This window comes from Nanorana parkeri, unplaced genomic scaffold (assembly GCF_000935625.1).
Source record: "Nanorana parkeri isolate BGI_ZX_2015 unplaced genomic scaffold, ASM93562v1 scaffold1, whole genome shotgun sequence".
Lineage (NCBI taxonomy): Eukaryota > Metazoa > Chordata > Amphibia > Anura > Dicroglossidae > Nanorana > Nanorana parkeri.
In genome coordinates, this window is record NW_017306269.1 from 3,728,466 (window position 1) to 3,745,112 (window position 16,647).

Sequence of the window (16,647 nt, forward strand, 5' to 3'; positions counted from 1 at the left end):
CGACGAACTTCCGTTCATCGATCCCCTCCCCGTTCTATGGGACCGGGAGCGATGCAGATTGCATCACTTCCGGTCCCTGGGCTGTCAGTTCTGGGCTCCTGCAGCCCAGGTCTAAGCCTAGGCAGCCCAGGTCTAAGCCACGTAAACACGCGACGGGTGCGCCTACGCATGAAACCGACGAACGCGCTACACATGTTGGGTATCGCCGCACACGCCGGAGTGAGAGCAATAATTCTAGGGCCAGTATTTTGGGGTATCTCTAAATTGATGACCTGTGGGGGCTTTTAAAGCGTCTTTTATTGACTTTTTGGGGTACTGCAGTTTTTCGCCGTTTCACGGTCGCACGCAATCTGTAAACTGGGCATGTTGGGTATCGTTTTACTCGTTGTAACCTCATCTTTTATATTTCATTAAAAAAATGGGTAATTTGTTGTGTTTTGGGGCATTTAATTAAATTTGTCACTAAATTTTGGGGTTTAATAAGGAGTTGCGCTAATATTGCGCAACATAAAAATTTTCAACTACCACCATTTTATTCTATAGGGTCTTGGCATTCAGAAAATATATAATGTTGGGGGGTTTTACGTCATTTTCAGGCCTAAAATGTGGAATATAACATGGGTGCAAAAAATGAAAAAAGGGCCTCAGTCATGAAGGGGTTAATACAGCATAGGCTGGATACACGACTCTGCTTCATGAAGCTGTTAGATATGCAGACATCCCAACTCTCCCGGATGCTCCGGGAGTCTACTGCTATTGGATAGCGGCTCCCGGCCGCCTGGGAGACAGTCACTTTAACCCGGAAAGGTTTACTCTGCTCGATAGAGCAGAATAAACCTTTCCCTGCTGTTTTTTTTTCTGACATGGGAGCCGCCGGCACAGGAACGCATATTTAGTTTCCTATTGGCTATTTCACTTTACAATAGCCATTAGCAAACTAGCTATTGCACCCACCCTCTGCTGCTGTCAATCAGCAGAGGAGGACCTGAAGTTCTCCATCAGGTCCTTTTCTAGTGATTGACAGCAGCAGAGGGCGGGTGCAATAGCCAGCTTGCTATTGGATATTGCAAATTGAAATAGCCAATAGCAATTTAGCTATGCATTTTTATGGTTTTTTTATTATTCTGACGGCAGCAGCTGTAAGAATGCAAAAAAAACAACCCTGCAGATAGCATAGGAAGCAATAGCTTCTTTGCTATTTGACATCATTTTAGGGGCGTGCTCTCTCCCCCTGCGGATAGGGTGGGGGGCAGAGGGCACCCCCCTGAAATGAGAAGGGCACATAGAGAGTCTATGGTGGGCTCTGCAAGTCGAGTGGGCTCTGCAAGGGGTATAACTAGAAATCACGGGGCCCCATACAAAATTTTGCTAGGGGGCCCTGTGATTTCTAGTTACGCCCCTGCCCCACCCCCTCTTTTAAATAAAAAAAAAACCTGAAAGTAGAGAAAAAATTAAGACATTAAACCCCCCCTGAAAAAAAATCAAAATACAAAAACAAGGAGGGGGTATGACAGGCAAACAGCTACGGAAGTTGTTGCTGTGATACACACAGAGAGGTATATCTGCCAGGAAAAATATTCTGGGATGTCTCCCAATTCTTCTGTACGAGAGTGCAAAACACACACACACACTGCCTCAATGTAAATATGGAGGTTTTCTGGAATGAACACCAGCATGTAATGTCCCCCATAACACTGATGAACTAATCACTAATGAAAATCTCGCCCTAATATGCAAAACAAACTCTGTGAGGGGAATTTATCAGAACTGGAGTAGACAGAATTTAGAGCAGTTGCCGGTGGCAACCAGTTTCTCTCTTCAGTTTGTTCAGTTAGGCTTTGACAATGATAGAAGCTGATTGGTTAATATGGGCAACTGCACAAAATTCTGTCTGTTGCGGTTTTATTAAATTCCCCGCTGTATGTCTGTGACGGTATGTAAACATAGAGAAAACATTTTTCCTGCGCAGGGTGATGATGCTTGTCTTCTGGAGCCAATTATCACCAAAAAGATGGCCGCTGACAATAAACATCATTGCCAGCGGCAATCTTGCGCTACCACAACCAAAACGACCGCCTACATTGAGGTTTATTGTTGGTGGCCATCTTGGTTGTGGCAGCAGGGATGCACAGTGCATCCCTGCCCTCAACAAAGATGGCCACCACATGCTTTTTGTTGGCAAAAAGGTGCCGTGAGTACTGGCACTTTTTTGCCTAGAAAAAAAAGCACTGCATAATATTATATTACAGGATTTATATAGCACCAACAGTTTGTGTCGCACTTTGAGGAATAAAGGAGACATTACAGTTACAAAAGGATTAGGAGGGCCCTGCCCATGAAAGCTTACAATCTAAAAGGGAGGGGCAAATGATCCAAAGGTAATAACTACGAGAGTTCATTAGTTGATGGAGAAAGTAACATTTCGGTTGTTAAGTTTAGATGAGTTTTCCCGGATCGCCTAAAGGCAGAGTAGGCTGATAGCTGAGCAGATTGGGGTAGAAAGTTCCAGAGGATGGGAGAGACTCTGGAGAAGTCCTGAAGGCAGGCATGGAAGGAGGTGATGAGCGAGCAAGAGATCTTGGGAGGAGCAGAGAGGACGGTTTGGGTGATATTTAGCCCTCATTCACACCTTTGCGTTGACGCACGTTCACAGAACATGTCAAAAACCTGCAACGCGCTTGTTGTGCCATTACTTGTTAATGGCACCCCAAACGCAGCTGGGAAAAAGTGCAATTTTCACCATGCATTTACGCACGTTAAACGTGCACAATGGCGTGGTGAAAAAATGCGATACGCCTGTAGCAGAATCTGCTACAAGAGCTACGTTTCTGCATTTGTCACGCGTGTGGCAACCGTTGACATCAATGGGGGATGTGTGGCACATACGCGAAAAAAACGCGGTGAACGAGATGTGCGTTTACGAAACACAAAGGTGTGAATGGGGACTTAAGCTGGCCAAACGCTGTTCTATTTTCAACATCCAACCTGCGGGCTGAATGAAAGAAATACAAGAGATTCCTCCATCAGCGCTACGAGTGCGTAGATCGAGGAATCGCCGCTGTTACTTTTGTATTCTGACAGCGGCTCATTGGCTGCCGACTCTGGTCATTCGAAGACTTTCTGACGGGTTCCTTTGATCTGCTGAAAGGGTGCCGTCAGCAGCTCCTGTGCGGATGTGGTCGATTCTTCAGGAATTTGCATAATGTACGGGCAGATTTAGGGCCGGTTCACACCACAAAGTCTACGTTGCAGAGCGTTCGGCATCTGGAACGCAAGCCGGCTGGCTACCTGCGTTCATTGAAGTCAATGCCACCGCAGCCACGCCCGCAAAGAAAGCAGACATTAGTGCCTGTGTTCCGGTCCAGTGCAATCTGCAAAAATGCTGCATGCGATCAACCACGCCGCAACTTGCGGTACCTCAATACCACACATTGCACCGCAACGCCAATGCCATACAATGCACAGACGCAAAACGAACATCAACTAAGCATCACCGTTGCTGACAAACAGTAAAATGCAAGCGCATGAATTGGGGCCAGACGCGCATAAACGCAAATGCACGGCCCTCAGTTGCGCTCCCCTCTAGTCACGTGGTCATGGTGCTCTTGCCATAACAATGAATGGCTTTACCACGGCGCAGTTGCTATAGAGACATAGGACTCTATCACGGCGCCGTTGCCATAGTCACTGAGGACTTGGCCAATGGCGTCTTGGCGACAGTCAGGCTCAGAGGTATCATAGCGCTTTCCTCAGGTAATGGCGGCCGTTGCCATGGCTACAGGCAGTGTGCGCTCTCCGTCACGTCCCTACCCCGGCTCGGCCAATGGCAGGCGGGGGGCAGCGGCTGGGCGGGACTCCTCAGCTCGCTCCGTGTGGAAAAGACGGTTTCGGGTGCAAAAGTTTGTATTATTTTCCTCCTCCGGACGTCAGAGATGCCCAGTGAGGGAGAAGCCGCCGCCGCTACTGCCGGTCTCCGGCCTAAACTCTCCGCCATAGCCGCTGACGGGCCGCCACTCCTCTTTCCTTCGACCTTCGCCCCCCAGCACGGGCTGATAACGAACCAAGATGTGGGAGTCCAACCGAGTGCGGCTGCTATGCATGCTAAGCCTGACCTTCGTGTTTTTCGTGGTGGAGGTGGTGATCAGCCGGTTGACCGGCTCCCTGGCTATGCTCTCCGACTCCTTCCACATGCTGTCCGACGTCATCGCCCTGTCGGTCGGCCTGATCGCTGTGCGCTTCGCCCAGAAGACCCGCTCCACCGACAAGAACACCTTCGGCTGGATCCGGGCCGGGGTGATGGGGGCCCTGGTTAATGCCATCTTCCTCACCGCCCTGTGCTTCACCATCGTGCTGGAGGCCATCGAGCGCTTCACCGAGCCGCAGGCCATCGAGCAGCCGCTGGTGGTGATAGGCGTCGGGGCCGGCGGACTCATCATCAACCTCTTCGGCCTGTGCATGTTCCGGGACAGCGCCGGGCACGGGCACTCCCACGGAGGGGGAGGCGGCGGCCACGGGCACTCGCACGGGGGGAAGAAGAACCTCCGTGGACGGGAGAAATCGCCCGGAGAGGGGGCCGCCCTGGACCGGGAGGAGACCAACAACCTGGTGGAGAACTGTGCCAACGGGCCCGCGGTGGAGGTGGTGCCGGGCAAGCACGGTGAGGATGACGGCGGGGGGGCCTATGATAGGTGACGGCAAGGTGCCCGTGTGAAATGCTTTGGGTGGAAGCTGCTCCTGATTGGCCTGCTACTTCTACATCATTGGCACCATCTGGATCAGCTTCACTGGGGATAGAGAATGACAGCTGTCATCTGAAGCTTCTCACATAGGTATCTTGCTGTGACAGGTTAAAGGAGAGCTCCAGAAATGATCATTGAAAAGGACATCTGGAGGTAAGGTGTCCCTGGTAAATTGTCCCCAATGATCGCTGAAGAGGCTCGCCAGTTTCCAAGGTGTCCCTGGTAGCAATTCCGGCGAGTTGTCACCGGCGGCAAGTATCTGTAAGGGTGACATCTCCCTCTGTTTCCTGGATATGGCTCTCTGAAGAGCAAATCATTACCGCATGCTCCCGGTCCCTGTTATTGTCAATGGAACTGGTTCCCGAAATGGAGGTCTATAGGGCCGCCATTGTGGAGACTCATTCCATTGAAATAATGGGGAGCGGAAGGGCTGAGCCAACCGTATCAGGGGAAGGACAGAACATGGGAATGTGCCATTAACATCTTTCACTTCCCGCTCTCAGTCCATCTAATGGGAATTCCTGGAGCTCTCCTTTATCCCTATCCCATGAATGGCTGTGACATGGCAGGGTCTCCGGAAGCTGGTCCACAGTCTGGTTGTGTGATCTCTGAGGTCTACCCATAGCTGTGTGGTGCAATGGTCTACCTGATTGGGTAGAACATCAATGGATTGATCAGGTAGGCCTGGCTCTTGGGCTCACCACACACATTACAATCTTCCTACAGTCAACAACATTCGATTTACCAAAACTAATATGAGGACACGCCTAAACTAGCCAATTGGCTGGCCCCATAATACATCGCTGTTGGTGGATCTAAAGGAGATTGTAACATGCGTGGTGAGCTTTAGGCCTCATTCACATGAGAAACGGTCGGCACGTACAGCTCTGTGCTGTGTGCAGGGACGTATCGGGCAGCTCCCGGGAAGGACAGGTGCTGCGTGTGATTAGTACGCGGCCCCTGTCTTTCTCTATGGGAGTATGCCACCTTACACTTACCTCAAGTGCGGGTGTCCCGGCTCGGACGCAGACAGGATCCATCCTGTCAGCGTACGAGTACGGACACCCGCATGGACGTGTAGGGTGGAGTGCGGCCGCATATTACCATAGAGAAGGACAGGAGCCGCGTACTAATCACACGCAGCACCTGTCCTTCCCGGGAGCTGCCCATCCAGCTGTACGTGCCGGCCTTTTCTCGTGTGAATGAGGCCTTAAGATAACTGTACGTGTTACAATCCTTTGTAAAGTCTCCTTTAGATTGACCAAATGTAACAAGTACCCGCTTAAACTATCCATTCAATGTGGAGCCATTCAGGAAGACCCTTGTACTACATAGTAATTGGAGGATCGAAGGGCTCAGGCCCATCAGCCCCCTTGGGCAGCAATTGCCTAGTGCAAAGACATGGTAGAAAGCCGATATAGGGCTGGTTTACACCAGTGTGCGTTGTGACCATACATCTTGTCTCTGCACATCTGCCACGGAGAGTGGAATAAAGTGTGTGTGTCCCCCCCCCCCCATGTTTACATGTTAAGTTCTGGAGAGTAGAGAGTTTTGGCCCAGAATATAGTCGGATTTAATGGTGTGGCCAGGTCAGTAGTAAAAGCCAGAGAGTCCATAAGGATCTAATGGCAACAAAATCATCCAGTCTGCCAGCGAAGAACCCTTATTAAGGGCCAGCGATCATGTATCATCACCTCCTTGGATCAATAGGAGAGCTCAGTGACTGATCTCTCTCATGGTAACCCAGTTCTGACTTCTCTTTGGAATGTTGATGGCTGTGTTATGGAAGGTCCTTCAGATGTAATAAATGGAAGAATCGGGCATTACCTGATGGCAGCCAATCATCTTTACTTTTACTGTAGTGATCAGTTTAGTTGTGATTGATTTATGGTGTACCCTTACATCTTCATTTGCATTGTTTTATTGAATAGTTCTGCACACATACATGAGCAACTATGGGGCCACTTCTCGCTCATCTCCTGAGTATTTCATAATGAATAACAACTTAAAGCCGCACTCCGGGCAAACTATGAATAAGGGTGTTCTGACCCCCTCGCTGTATACTGTGTAGCATGGGATTTAGAAAAGGCTGCTTCTCAGATGATTTCATCTTCCTGTCAGTGACCATATTTCGGAGGGCCCCATAGACGGTGTGATATTTATCTTACTGGGGCCGCTTAGTGTCCGCTCCCTTTTTAAATTTGCCGATGTAGACGTTTTCTGACTCGCTACTGTACATGTCTCTCCAGATAAGCAACTAGAAATGACACATCAGCTATTGTCACTTCTGGCACACGGTGACCTTATTAACGTTCACTGAAAACCCATTTGTGACTATGACCTTCCCTAATTGGATAAAACAAGCCTGACCTTTTAAAAAAACAAAAACTCAAAGAATTACACAAAAACTACCCTTGTCGTGCCCCCTTCCCACTGCAAGTGTAAGCCTATGGGTAGGGTTATAAGTTGTAATGCTGGTCCCCAAAGCAGGGTGAAAACACTTGCTATATTGTGTCCATGGACTAACTGTGTTGTTACCCTAGGACAGTACTAAAGAACACCTCCCTTTCTTCTCCATAACATGCAGTGGAGGGTTTCTGTAGTCCTCAGATGGGAATATTGTAACTGTTTATATTGCAGCATGGGATGTTTTTTAGCTGACTAGATTTCTGGCAGGAACTACAGGTATTCTTTGGCGTTTTTACCTAGTGTAGTCCTAGAGATTTCTTTTTACATTTCTTTGACATCATTATACATTTTCTTGCTGTCTCAAGGCTCCTTCACCCAGCACATTGGGGTAAAGTTCGTTCAAAACGCACTCAATATCGCAACACAGCATGCATAAAATGTTCCTGCATTGAGGTGCGTTACATGTCATTATGAATGGGTAGTCTAATGCTGTGTGCCTGAATGCATGGAAAAGTGTCTTCTGTCATGGTGTGAAGGACAGAGTGATGGTGTGAAGGACTGAGTGACAGAGACTATCTAGTGACACCCATTACCTGTCGCTCAATCCTGTTTCGTAGCCCTCAGGACTCCTGACAGGTTAGTAACTTCCACAAATGAAGTGAGAGTCATGACTCTGGTAGTAGAGAGGAAGATAGTGGGAGTGTCCCTGACAGCCAGGCCAAGAACGCAGCGTCTAGGTGACGCCGGCTGTCATACACACTGAAAATGACTCGGCACTAATGAGCTGTATGGAAACTTCAGGTGGAGACTGTGAAGGAAAAGAATTGCTAGGACTGAGGTTAAAGGAAATGGGGAAACTTAAACTGGCCATACACCTAGAGATTATCTGCAGACTTTCTAAGGTCAGATGGAAAAAGTGCTACAGATTCCTCCATCTGCGCTAAACTGTGGGTGGAGGAATCTCTCACTGGGCCAAGCTTCAGTATCTTGCTAGTCTGCCCCGCTGGCTGCCAAAATACCTGAACAATCTGATTGGATGCAGGCATTGTTCAGGTGCTTTGAGAGCCAGCGGGGCCGAAGATACTGAAGATTGGCTCAGTGGGACTTTCCTCCATAAACAGTTTAGCGTAGTTGGAGGAATCTGTAGCACTTTTTCCATCTGACCCTAGAAAATCTGCAGATAATCTCTAGGTGTATGGCCTGCTTTAGGCCACTGAACAAAGGTGAGAATGCAGTTCAAGGAATATATGCTACATAAGCTTTGAGAACAATCCTCTACTGCCCAGAACTATCTGGAAACGGGATGTTACGATGTGTAATGGGTACAGCTACATTACAGGTACAGCTACATTGAAGAAATTCCCTTCTAGAGCTGATCACTTGCCAATCTGTCATATGAAGACTGCATAGCAATGCACTTGTGTGCAGCGCTGCCTTTGATGCTTATTCTGGGTTCACACTACTGCTGCAACAACTAATCGGTTATGAGATAGTTGGCAGAGCGAGAGAGAATTTTTTTAATCAACCAATCGATTAATGGAAAATAATAATTGGGCAACTAATCGATTTAAAATATTAGTTTGCTGCAGCCCTAGTTCACACTGTTATGCTGCGATAATGCACTCACATTAACATGCATTGCCTTCCTTGGGCTGTCTTCGTTCATTTGAATAGGCTACCTGCAGCACCAAACTTTGTAAAGGTGCCCATACACCGTACGAATATCGCCCGATATTCGTACAGTGTATGGGCAGTGTACAACCGCAAATACTGTACAATCAATCGACTTTTGACTATCCAGCAGGTTAGAAAACTTTGGTCGATCGTACGATTTTCGCAAGGTTCGTGGCGTTTCCGTACGTCAAAATTAGTACGATTTACACTGCACATGCGAAGATAACGTGCGGTCCATTACCGCAATTCGTCCAGGTGCTTTCTTTTAATTACCACTGATCCATTGGGCCGCCGTACGAAAATTTTCGTCCGATGATCGCAGCTTAACACAGCGCACTAGAACGCTTGGTAGTGTATTACAATGCTTTGCGGTGTGCTGCAATTCACATCCATTGGTTAGGTGCGTTAAGTTGCCTTTAAGAATGATTGATTTGTACCCCAGCACAGCAACGTGCAACACGCACCTTTTTCACGTGTTGTGATATCGAGTGACTTCCCGCAGCACAAAGTTGTGAATGGAGGCTTGGTGTTTGCGCTCCTTCTCTAGATATTACTTGAACTATGCATGTGATCATCTGTCCTGGTTACACAACACTCGTTCCAGCATTAGTCATGTCACGGCTATTATTCTTCAAAAACCGTGTGCAGAAAGCCAAGCAGTGTGCACAGAACGGGTAGCAGCCTATCGGGCTTTTCCTGGTGGCATTTCTCAGATTGTGCAATTTTCCTTATTCCAGGAAATAATGCATCGAGATCCAGTATGCATAGTCATTCCATAAAATGTAAAGGTTTTACAGCTGAACTTTGAACTAGCAAATATGCACCCTTTGTTCCGCTCACCTGAAGGTCCCTTCAATAGAAGTATTACTCGCCTCCTCACATTTCTCATCTTCCTTCTGTTGAAGCGTTGCAGCCTCTGTCAGATGTTTTAGCATGCAATACTTCCGGGACAGTCGGATTACTGTTTCCCCCTGGCCATATCCTTTGTCACTGCTGTGTCCTGTATTGGTGTACGGCAGGGGTGTCAAATCCAAACGTACTAAGGGCCACGCCAAGGGTTGTGAATAAAATCAGTAGAGCTGCAGCTAACGATTATTTTCAAAATCGATTAGGTAGCCGATTATTAAGTTCGATTAATCGGATAAACAATAAAAAATCAGGGGCTGGACATAAAGAAGAAAAAAAAAAATGAACCCTGCTGCTTGCCGTGGTACAAAGCTCACTAATCCTATGACAGTCTTGTGTGTGAGGGCACTACAAGGGGCAGCAATCCCTGACCAATTATGTCCTCACACACAGCACTGTCATATAATGGACAGGGACTGCTGACACTTGTAGTGCCTTCCCACAGTCCCGGATACACCCAGCAGGACTTACCAGGAGCTGCTGAGACCAGAGGCAGAGGAATGCACTGGCGGAGTAAAAAAAAAAACGAACCTTGGTGAGCCGCTTCTGGACCACGGGCCTTGTAATTGACGTATGTGGTGTTGGGGGTCGGAGGAAAGAACTGCAGCATGGCGGGGGACACAATGTGAAATGCTGAAGGGTCTGACTGAGACTAGGGCTGCAGCTAACGATTATTTTCATAATCGATTAGTTAGCCGAATAATCGGCTAGGATTACAAAATAATACTGTCATTTATATAAAATGCACAAATGCAGCTTTGCAGACATAAAGTTTACTTCAGAATAAAACAGTATGCACATTGTTTGCAATCGCACTGCACTGGAACGCAGGGCATTGCAATACCACGCATTCCAGTGCGGGCTATCACACTGCTGACAGGAGGTGCATTTGGTATCCATTAAAGGCAGAACTGGGGCGGGCAGAGGAAGAACGGGCCAGGGAAGATGAGACACGAAACGGCTGCTGAGGTGGGGGGGCAGCGGGGGATTGCACAATCACAGCGGTCTCTCCTCCCCTCTGGTTCTGGCTGCAGTAGTCTAAAAAGCCAGCACGGTCGGGGAGGAGAGCTGAGAAGCAGAGCGGTGGCTGCAACTAATCGTAAAACAACTGATTGATGATGAGAATCGTTGCCAACTATTCTCATCGATTATAATCGATTTAATCGATTAATTGTTGCAGCTCCGTCAGCAGCTTTTGGAATGAAGGGACGGTTGGAGACAGAGGAATATAGTAACTCCTACTATTGCAGGGACCTGTCTAGTTTTATTTATTGGCAAGGACCCTCCTTTTTTTTTCTTCCCCAAAAACTTCTTTACCAATTTTTGTGTGAAATATACATTTTAGGGTCATGTTGAGGAAACAGAAACCATACATGTCAAGTCTTAAAATTGCATGTGCCCTTGGAATCGCAAAAAACTACAATACTCAAAATTGGCCATAGGCGATAAGCAGTAAAAGCTTTTACCGCTCATCAGTTAGGTGTTCACAGTGATTGATGGTCCTAGAACTCCAACAGTCGCGATGATATGTAATGTGTGGCTTAACCCTTTCGCTGCCAAGCCCTCCAGAACATTTTTCAAATCAGCTGGCCAAGCCATATCTTTTGCTTTTCTTTTTCGTTCTTCACTTTATTTGTATCACATAGGAAACTAACACAGATACAGTGACAGGTCCTCCTATATAGAGACATCAGGGGTCTATTAGACCCCTAAATATCACCTATGGAACCCAAAGAAGCCTATGAAGCAGAATCTGCTTCACCAGCTTCTTCTCCGGCTAAATGAAGAAAATGACAGGCTGAATCCGTAAGTGATGTAATTCACATCACTTCTACATTCAGTGATCGGAGGGAAGATCAGCCGGTATAAGGTGTGCTGATCTCCCTCTGATCCAGCACAGCCCAGGAAAGCTGGTGGTGGTAGAAGAGCCTGTATGCGTCCCACACACTTTCCCGCACAATACTAGCGATTGGGCGGCTCTATAGCCACCCCTAATGCTTATGTATCAAACTTTCCTGAGAGGGGGCAGAAAAGGACATTTATAAATTCCCACCCGCTGTTAGGAGTTGTGTAGAAAAAGAAAAAAAATTCTCCCAGGCCCGTTGACAGTACTATAAATGAGCACATCTGTGTAATAAGTGAGTCTGTGTATACGGTAACAGCTGAGACCTAGCTTCGTACATTGATTTTTCAGTATGCTCCTGGGGCTCCCACAATCACGGCAGTGCTGGAAGGATTGCCAAGGAACACACAGTCTAGGCTCAACTGCCAAGAATGTTCCCGTCAATTCTTTGGTTACACTCCGTCTATAACCATTTCCTAGTTGGTGTTTCCCTTCTTGGCATCCTGTGGTAAACCATAGTTATAATTAAATGTGTCCCCGCAGTCAAAGTAATTGTGTTAGTGAATTACAGCCATTGTACTGGAAAAAAATCTCAATCTAAAAAAATCCGTATTGATCACACATCACTGGCATATGTATCGCAACCTACACATACTGGGGGTCCCTGTACTTGGGGTGTATAGGGGAAAAAACTATTTACAACATTTAGAATACTACTGATTTAAACAAAATGTTACGCAAGAAACTAAAATAATTTGTACCCATTTCTCTGTTTTATTTCATAAAATATTTTCAGGGGATTTGTAAAAACAAATAGTTGGTGCGAATAGCAAAATTTGGTCTGATCATTATGTCTTGAATAAGCCTTGGATATTAAAGTGTGAAACGAGTTCCATTAAATGATGATGAATATTAAAGGAGAACTATGAGGTGAATGATTTTCACTCATCCTCCTAGTTCGAGCCGACGTGTAACAATGAAACTGTCGCACGTCGGCTCAAAAGCTCAGGAAGTCAGTGAACACATAACCGTCGCTGGCTCACTTCTCGATCATGTCACTGCAGAGAGCCGTGACTGTGACTTAGGCTCCCTGCAGGGATTCCCCCCTCCTCTGTCCGATCCTCCAGCGCTGACTGGAGGAACGAATGGGGGAGGGGACGGGTACAGCTGGCTCTGCCTCTAGATAGGCTGTCAAATCACGCAGCTGGGTGGATCTCAACAGTAATGTCGGGATCCATCCTTGTTACGGCAGTCTCGGTATACTGAGCTTTGAGTGACAGGAGGACGCTAGTTTATGTCCTCCCGTGATCCTGAGTAGAACTATGGGGAAAAAACACTTACCCCATAGTTCTCCTTTAACCGAGCAGTAAAACCTTTCTAATGAGCACTATTAGGTCTGGAAAACTGACTTTGGTAACTGTATTGCCATTTCAGAAAAGTTGCACCCTCTGTGGGGGCACCTTGTTCTTTATGGAGTAATGTATTCTTCGGAGTTCTGTCCCTCATATTCCAATAAGGTTCAGTTACAGCTCTAAAAGTTTGTATCTGATTGGTATTTGCGGGGAAATGACCTCAATGCTTAGAAAAACCCATTGATGCATCAGGTTCATAGTGGACTATATGTGTGCGCCCCCATTTGTCAGCACACTAGACATGAGCAGGCGCAACAATTCCGGCACCAAAACAGATTTGCTAAAATGATCAGTTTTGACTTTTTCTCATAAGCAAATAGTTAAACCCTCGGTCTGCTCCCTCCAAAACGTGTACATTGGCAGGTAGGAAAGGATCGTGGAAGTTTCCTTTTTTGGTTTTATTTCTGAAGTTTATTTTTGTAGTGCAATAACTTTTAATTGCTCTGATTAAGCCAGAGCCAAATGACAGACTGTTGTCTCAAAGCAGCATTTCCTCGAAATATCTGTTCAGCTGCTAGCCGACCGATCTAAAACAATTTGTAAATTAAAAATAAAATCTGCATTTGGTAGTGGATGTAAATTCCAAAGCTTGTGCCATTTCCAGGCAGCAATAATAGTGTGTACATGGCTGATTATCCCTCCCCTGACCATCTGTCAGAGAGAGATTTGTCAATGTCATCAGTTTTATTATAACTTTTTATACCAGTTACCAGGCTAGCTCCACTCTGAATATTTTCCTTTTTTATTTTCAGGTTGCTTTATTGTTGGCAGAGTCAATCACAAATTTGCTTTTATTGGTTATAGTGCGTTTTCCATGGTAGAATAAATGCCAGTCATCAAGTCATCCCTTGGCGACCAGGATGTCCTACCCAGTGCTGGGTGGACCTTTCCTGCTAGGTTACTGGTCATGTTTCCATTTGCAGTGCCTGCTATTCTGCCAGTCCAGCTGCTGTGGGTGGATAAGACTTGCATACATCAAGTCAAGCTGATTTGTTGCTGTTGCTCTTCCCTATATATTGGGAAGATTTTTGCCATCCAGCCTAGTGCTATTTGCAATATGAAGGCACATGACAAAGTTAAAACTTGCCAATTTAATATTTTCTTGAAATGGTGTTCTTCCTTACTGATGCCAGGTCCTGGAGCTGCTCTGTTCTAATGACTGAGCCACCCAGGCTCTGACTCCTATCATGAATATGTAGATTTCTGTTTGTTCCTAGGTCTATGAATCCACTGGGATTGACAGAAAAAGTCTTTTTAGAGGACCTTACACAAGAGCTTTGTAGGTATGAGACAGCCATTCTACTAGGCATCAACACGACTAATTGTTTGGGACTTCCCCCTCAAACCCTGGAGTTACAAGGCAGGGAGCGATGCTTATTACTCCACCAGAAAAGGTGCCGATAGGTTATGCCAGAGATGGTGATAAGGAGACAAGAGGACTGTAGTGGGAACTTGGAAGGTGGAGAGGGGCAGCAGGTTGTGCAGGGAGGGGAACTGACGTGACGGGTGAAGGACGCTGAGACCTTCGGTGGAGATTGATAACCGAGGGGACGGGGGAAGAGGATGATGTTGCTGGGGCCCGTAGTAGATCCCATCGCACTCCTGACTGGATAAAGCCCAAACAGAAATTGGGGGGTGTTGACGGTGACTGCGGATGCCTCCGCACTTCAAACGTAACAAACTGTAAAGTCACTAGCACTCCGTTGCAAATAACAGTTAATCTTTTATTGACTGACTATCGTGATGTCACATAAACAAAGCGACGTTTCGGAACCTAGCGGTCCCTTCTTCAGGCAAACAAAAAATGGTTTGTTGGAGTATAAAGAGGACGCATCTAAGGATTTGTACTTTATCTTTTTATTACACTATAGTTCTTGGGCTTTGATGAGCTTTAAATGTAGAGCGTCGGTCATTTTGCATTGTACAATTGTTTTTTTTTTTTCATTTGTGATTTTAAAGCAGTCAACTCACCTTTTTTGCTTTTTTCTTTTTCTTTTTTTTCTTTTTTTTTTCTGTTTGTTCTTAATAGATGCTTTGGCAGACAACAAAGTGGAACACAGACTGAATGGGAATGTGCAGAGCAACATGGCAGATATTAATGAGGATGGTTCTGAGCTCAACATGCGAGGAGTGTTCTTACACGTTCTTGGTGACGCGTTGGGTTCAGTCATCGTGGTGGTCAATGCTTTGATATTCTACTTTGTTTTTAACCCCTGTCCACCCGATGGACAGTGCTTCAACCCTTGCGTGCATGATCACTGTTCCGACCACCCAGAAGTGAATCGCACCTCGGCAGCACTCAACGAAAGCGCAGAACACCCGGAGGTTAAGATCGCTGGCCCATGTTGGGTTCTTTACCTCGATCCTTCTTTGTGTGTGATCATGGTATGTATATTGCTCTACACAACCTATCCACTCCTCAAAGAGTCTGCCCTGATCCTTCTACAGACCGTCCCTAAACAAATTGACATCTCCTCCCTCAAACAAAAGCTCAAAAGCCTGGAGGGCGTGGAAGCCGTTCATGAGCTGCACGTTTGGCAGTTGGCCGAAAGCCGAATCATTGCCACCGCTCATATAAAATGCCAAGATCCCACCGCTTACATGGATGTGGCCAAGCGGATTAAGGACTTCTTCCACGACGAAGGAATCCACGCCACAACTATCCAGCCGGAATTTTCCAGCGTCGAATCTGGCTCTAGAATATCCCTATGCGAACTCTCTTGCAGAACTCAATGCGCTCCCAAACAATGCTGCGGAAACCCGGAAAAGAGCATGGCGACGCGAAAGTCCAGCAGCGGAGCGGCCATCTTGGGAATGATCAGTGAATCTCCTGAGCACAAAACAAAGAGGACTTTGGCTTCCGAGAAGTCTGTTAATGAACTGAAAATAGACGTAGACACTGCGATCTGAACAGCTCTTGCCAATTTAACAAAAAAAGCAATGGCTACAGCCAGGGGAAGACACAAAGGGAAGTATGGTTTCTTCAGAAGACTCCCTTCCCAAACCTGCAGTTTGGCAATATTGATCTATTGTCATGACTGTACACATAGACTAGTTTTCAGTTGCTTTCTGTTCAAAATTTGTGTTGTCATAACAAAAAGAACGTTTAAGTTTTTGATTATATAAATATTCTAAGTAATGTCAATGTTACAGTTTATTTTTCTTTCATCCAGGACATTTGCAATGCTGAAAGCAATGTCATGTATATTTCATTTTATCAAATGCTATTAGGGATTTTTATTTCTTGGGGTTTCTTTTAACCTTCAGATGACTTTGAGCTATTGGATTATACATGATTTTATTTGACCTTTTTTTCATTTTTTTTTATGTATGTGCGAGCAAAAAAAAAAAGCATCTGGTACAGATCTACAATTCATGCACATGCCTTCATTTTTGTCTTTTAAATGCTGCAAATAAAGAAACCCAGTGAGCTCTTAAAGGAGAAGTATGAGGTGAGTGATTCTCACTCAACCTCATAGTTAGAGCCGACCTGTGACAAAGAAGCTGTCACTGGTCGGCTCGATCGATCGGGAAGAGAGCGAACGTATACCGTTGCTCGCTCACTTGCTGATCATCTCCCTGCAGAGAGCTGTGACTGACTGTCACGGCTCCCAGCAGGGATTCCCTCGCCGATCCTCCAGCGCTGAGTGGAGAAACAGACTGG

At 46.4% G+C, this 16,647-nt stretch overlaps 1 protein-coding gene across 1 annotated transcript; it reads left to right on the forward strand.

Annotated features, from left to right (window-relative positions):
• The first annotated feature begins 3,763 nt into the window (after positions 1–3,763).
• On the forward strand, positions 3,764–16,187 carry SLC30A1 (solute carrier family 30 member 1). Its single transcript, XM_018556092.1, has 2 exons — positions 3,764–4,657; positions 15,013–16,187. The coding sequence occupies exons 1-2, from the start codon at positions 4,066–4,068 to the stop codon at positions 15,891–15,893; spliced, it is 1,473 nt and encodes a 490-aa protein (XP_018411594.1). The 5' UTR covers positions 3,764–4,065; the 3' UTR covers positions 15,894–16,187.
• Positions 16,188–16,647: the final 460 nt, after the last annotated feature.

What these genes read in the sequence shown, in the direction of transcription:
- SLC30A1 (XM_018556092.1), top strand. Translation starts at nt 4,066, where the DNA reads ATGTGGGAGTCCAACCGAGTGCGGCTGCTATGCATGCTAAGCCTGACC. An exon ending in GGTGGTGCCGGGCAAGCACG is followed by an intron (nt 4,658 to 15,012) that starts GTGAGGATGACG and finishes TGTTCTTAATAG; the next exon opens with ATGCTTTGGCAGACAACAAA.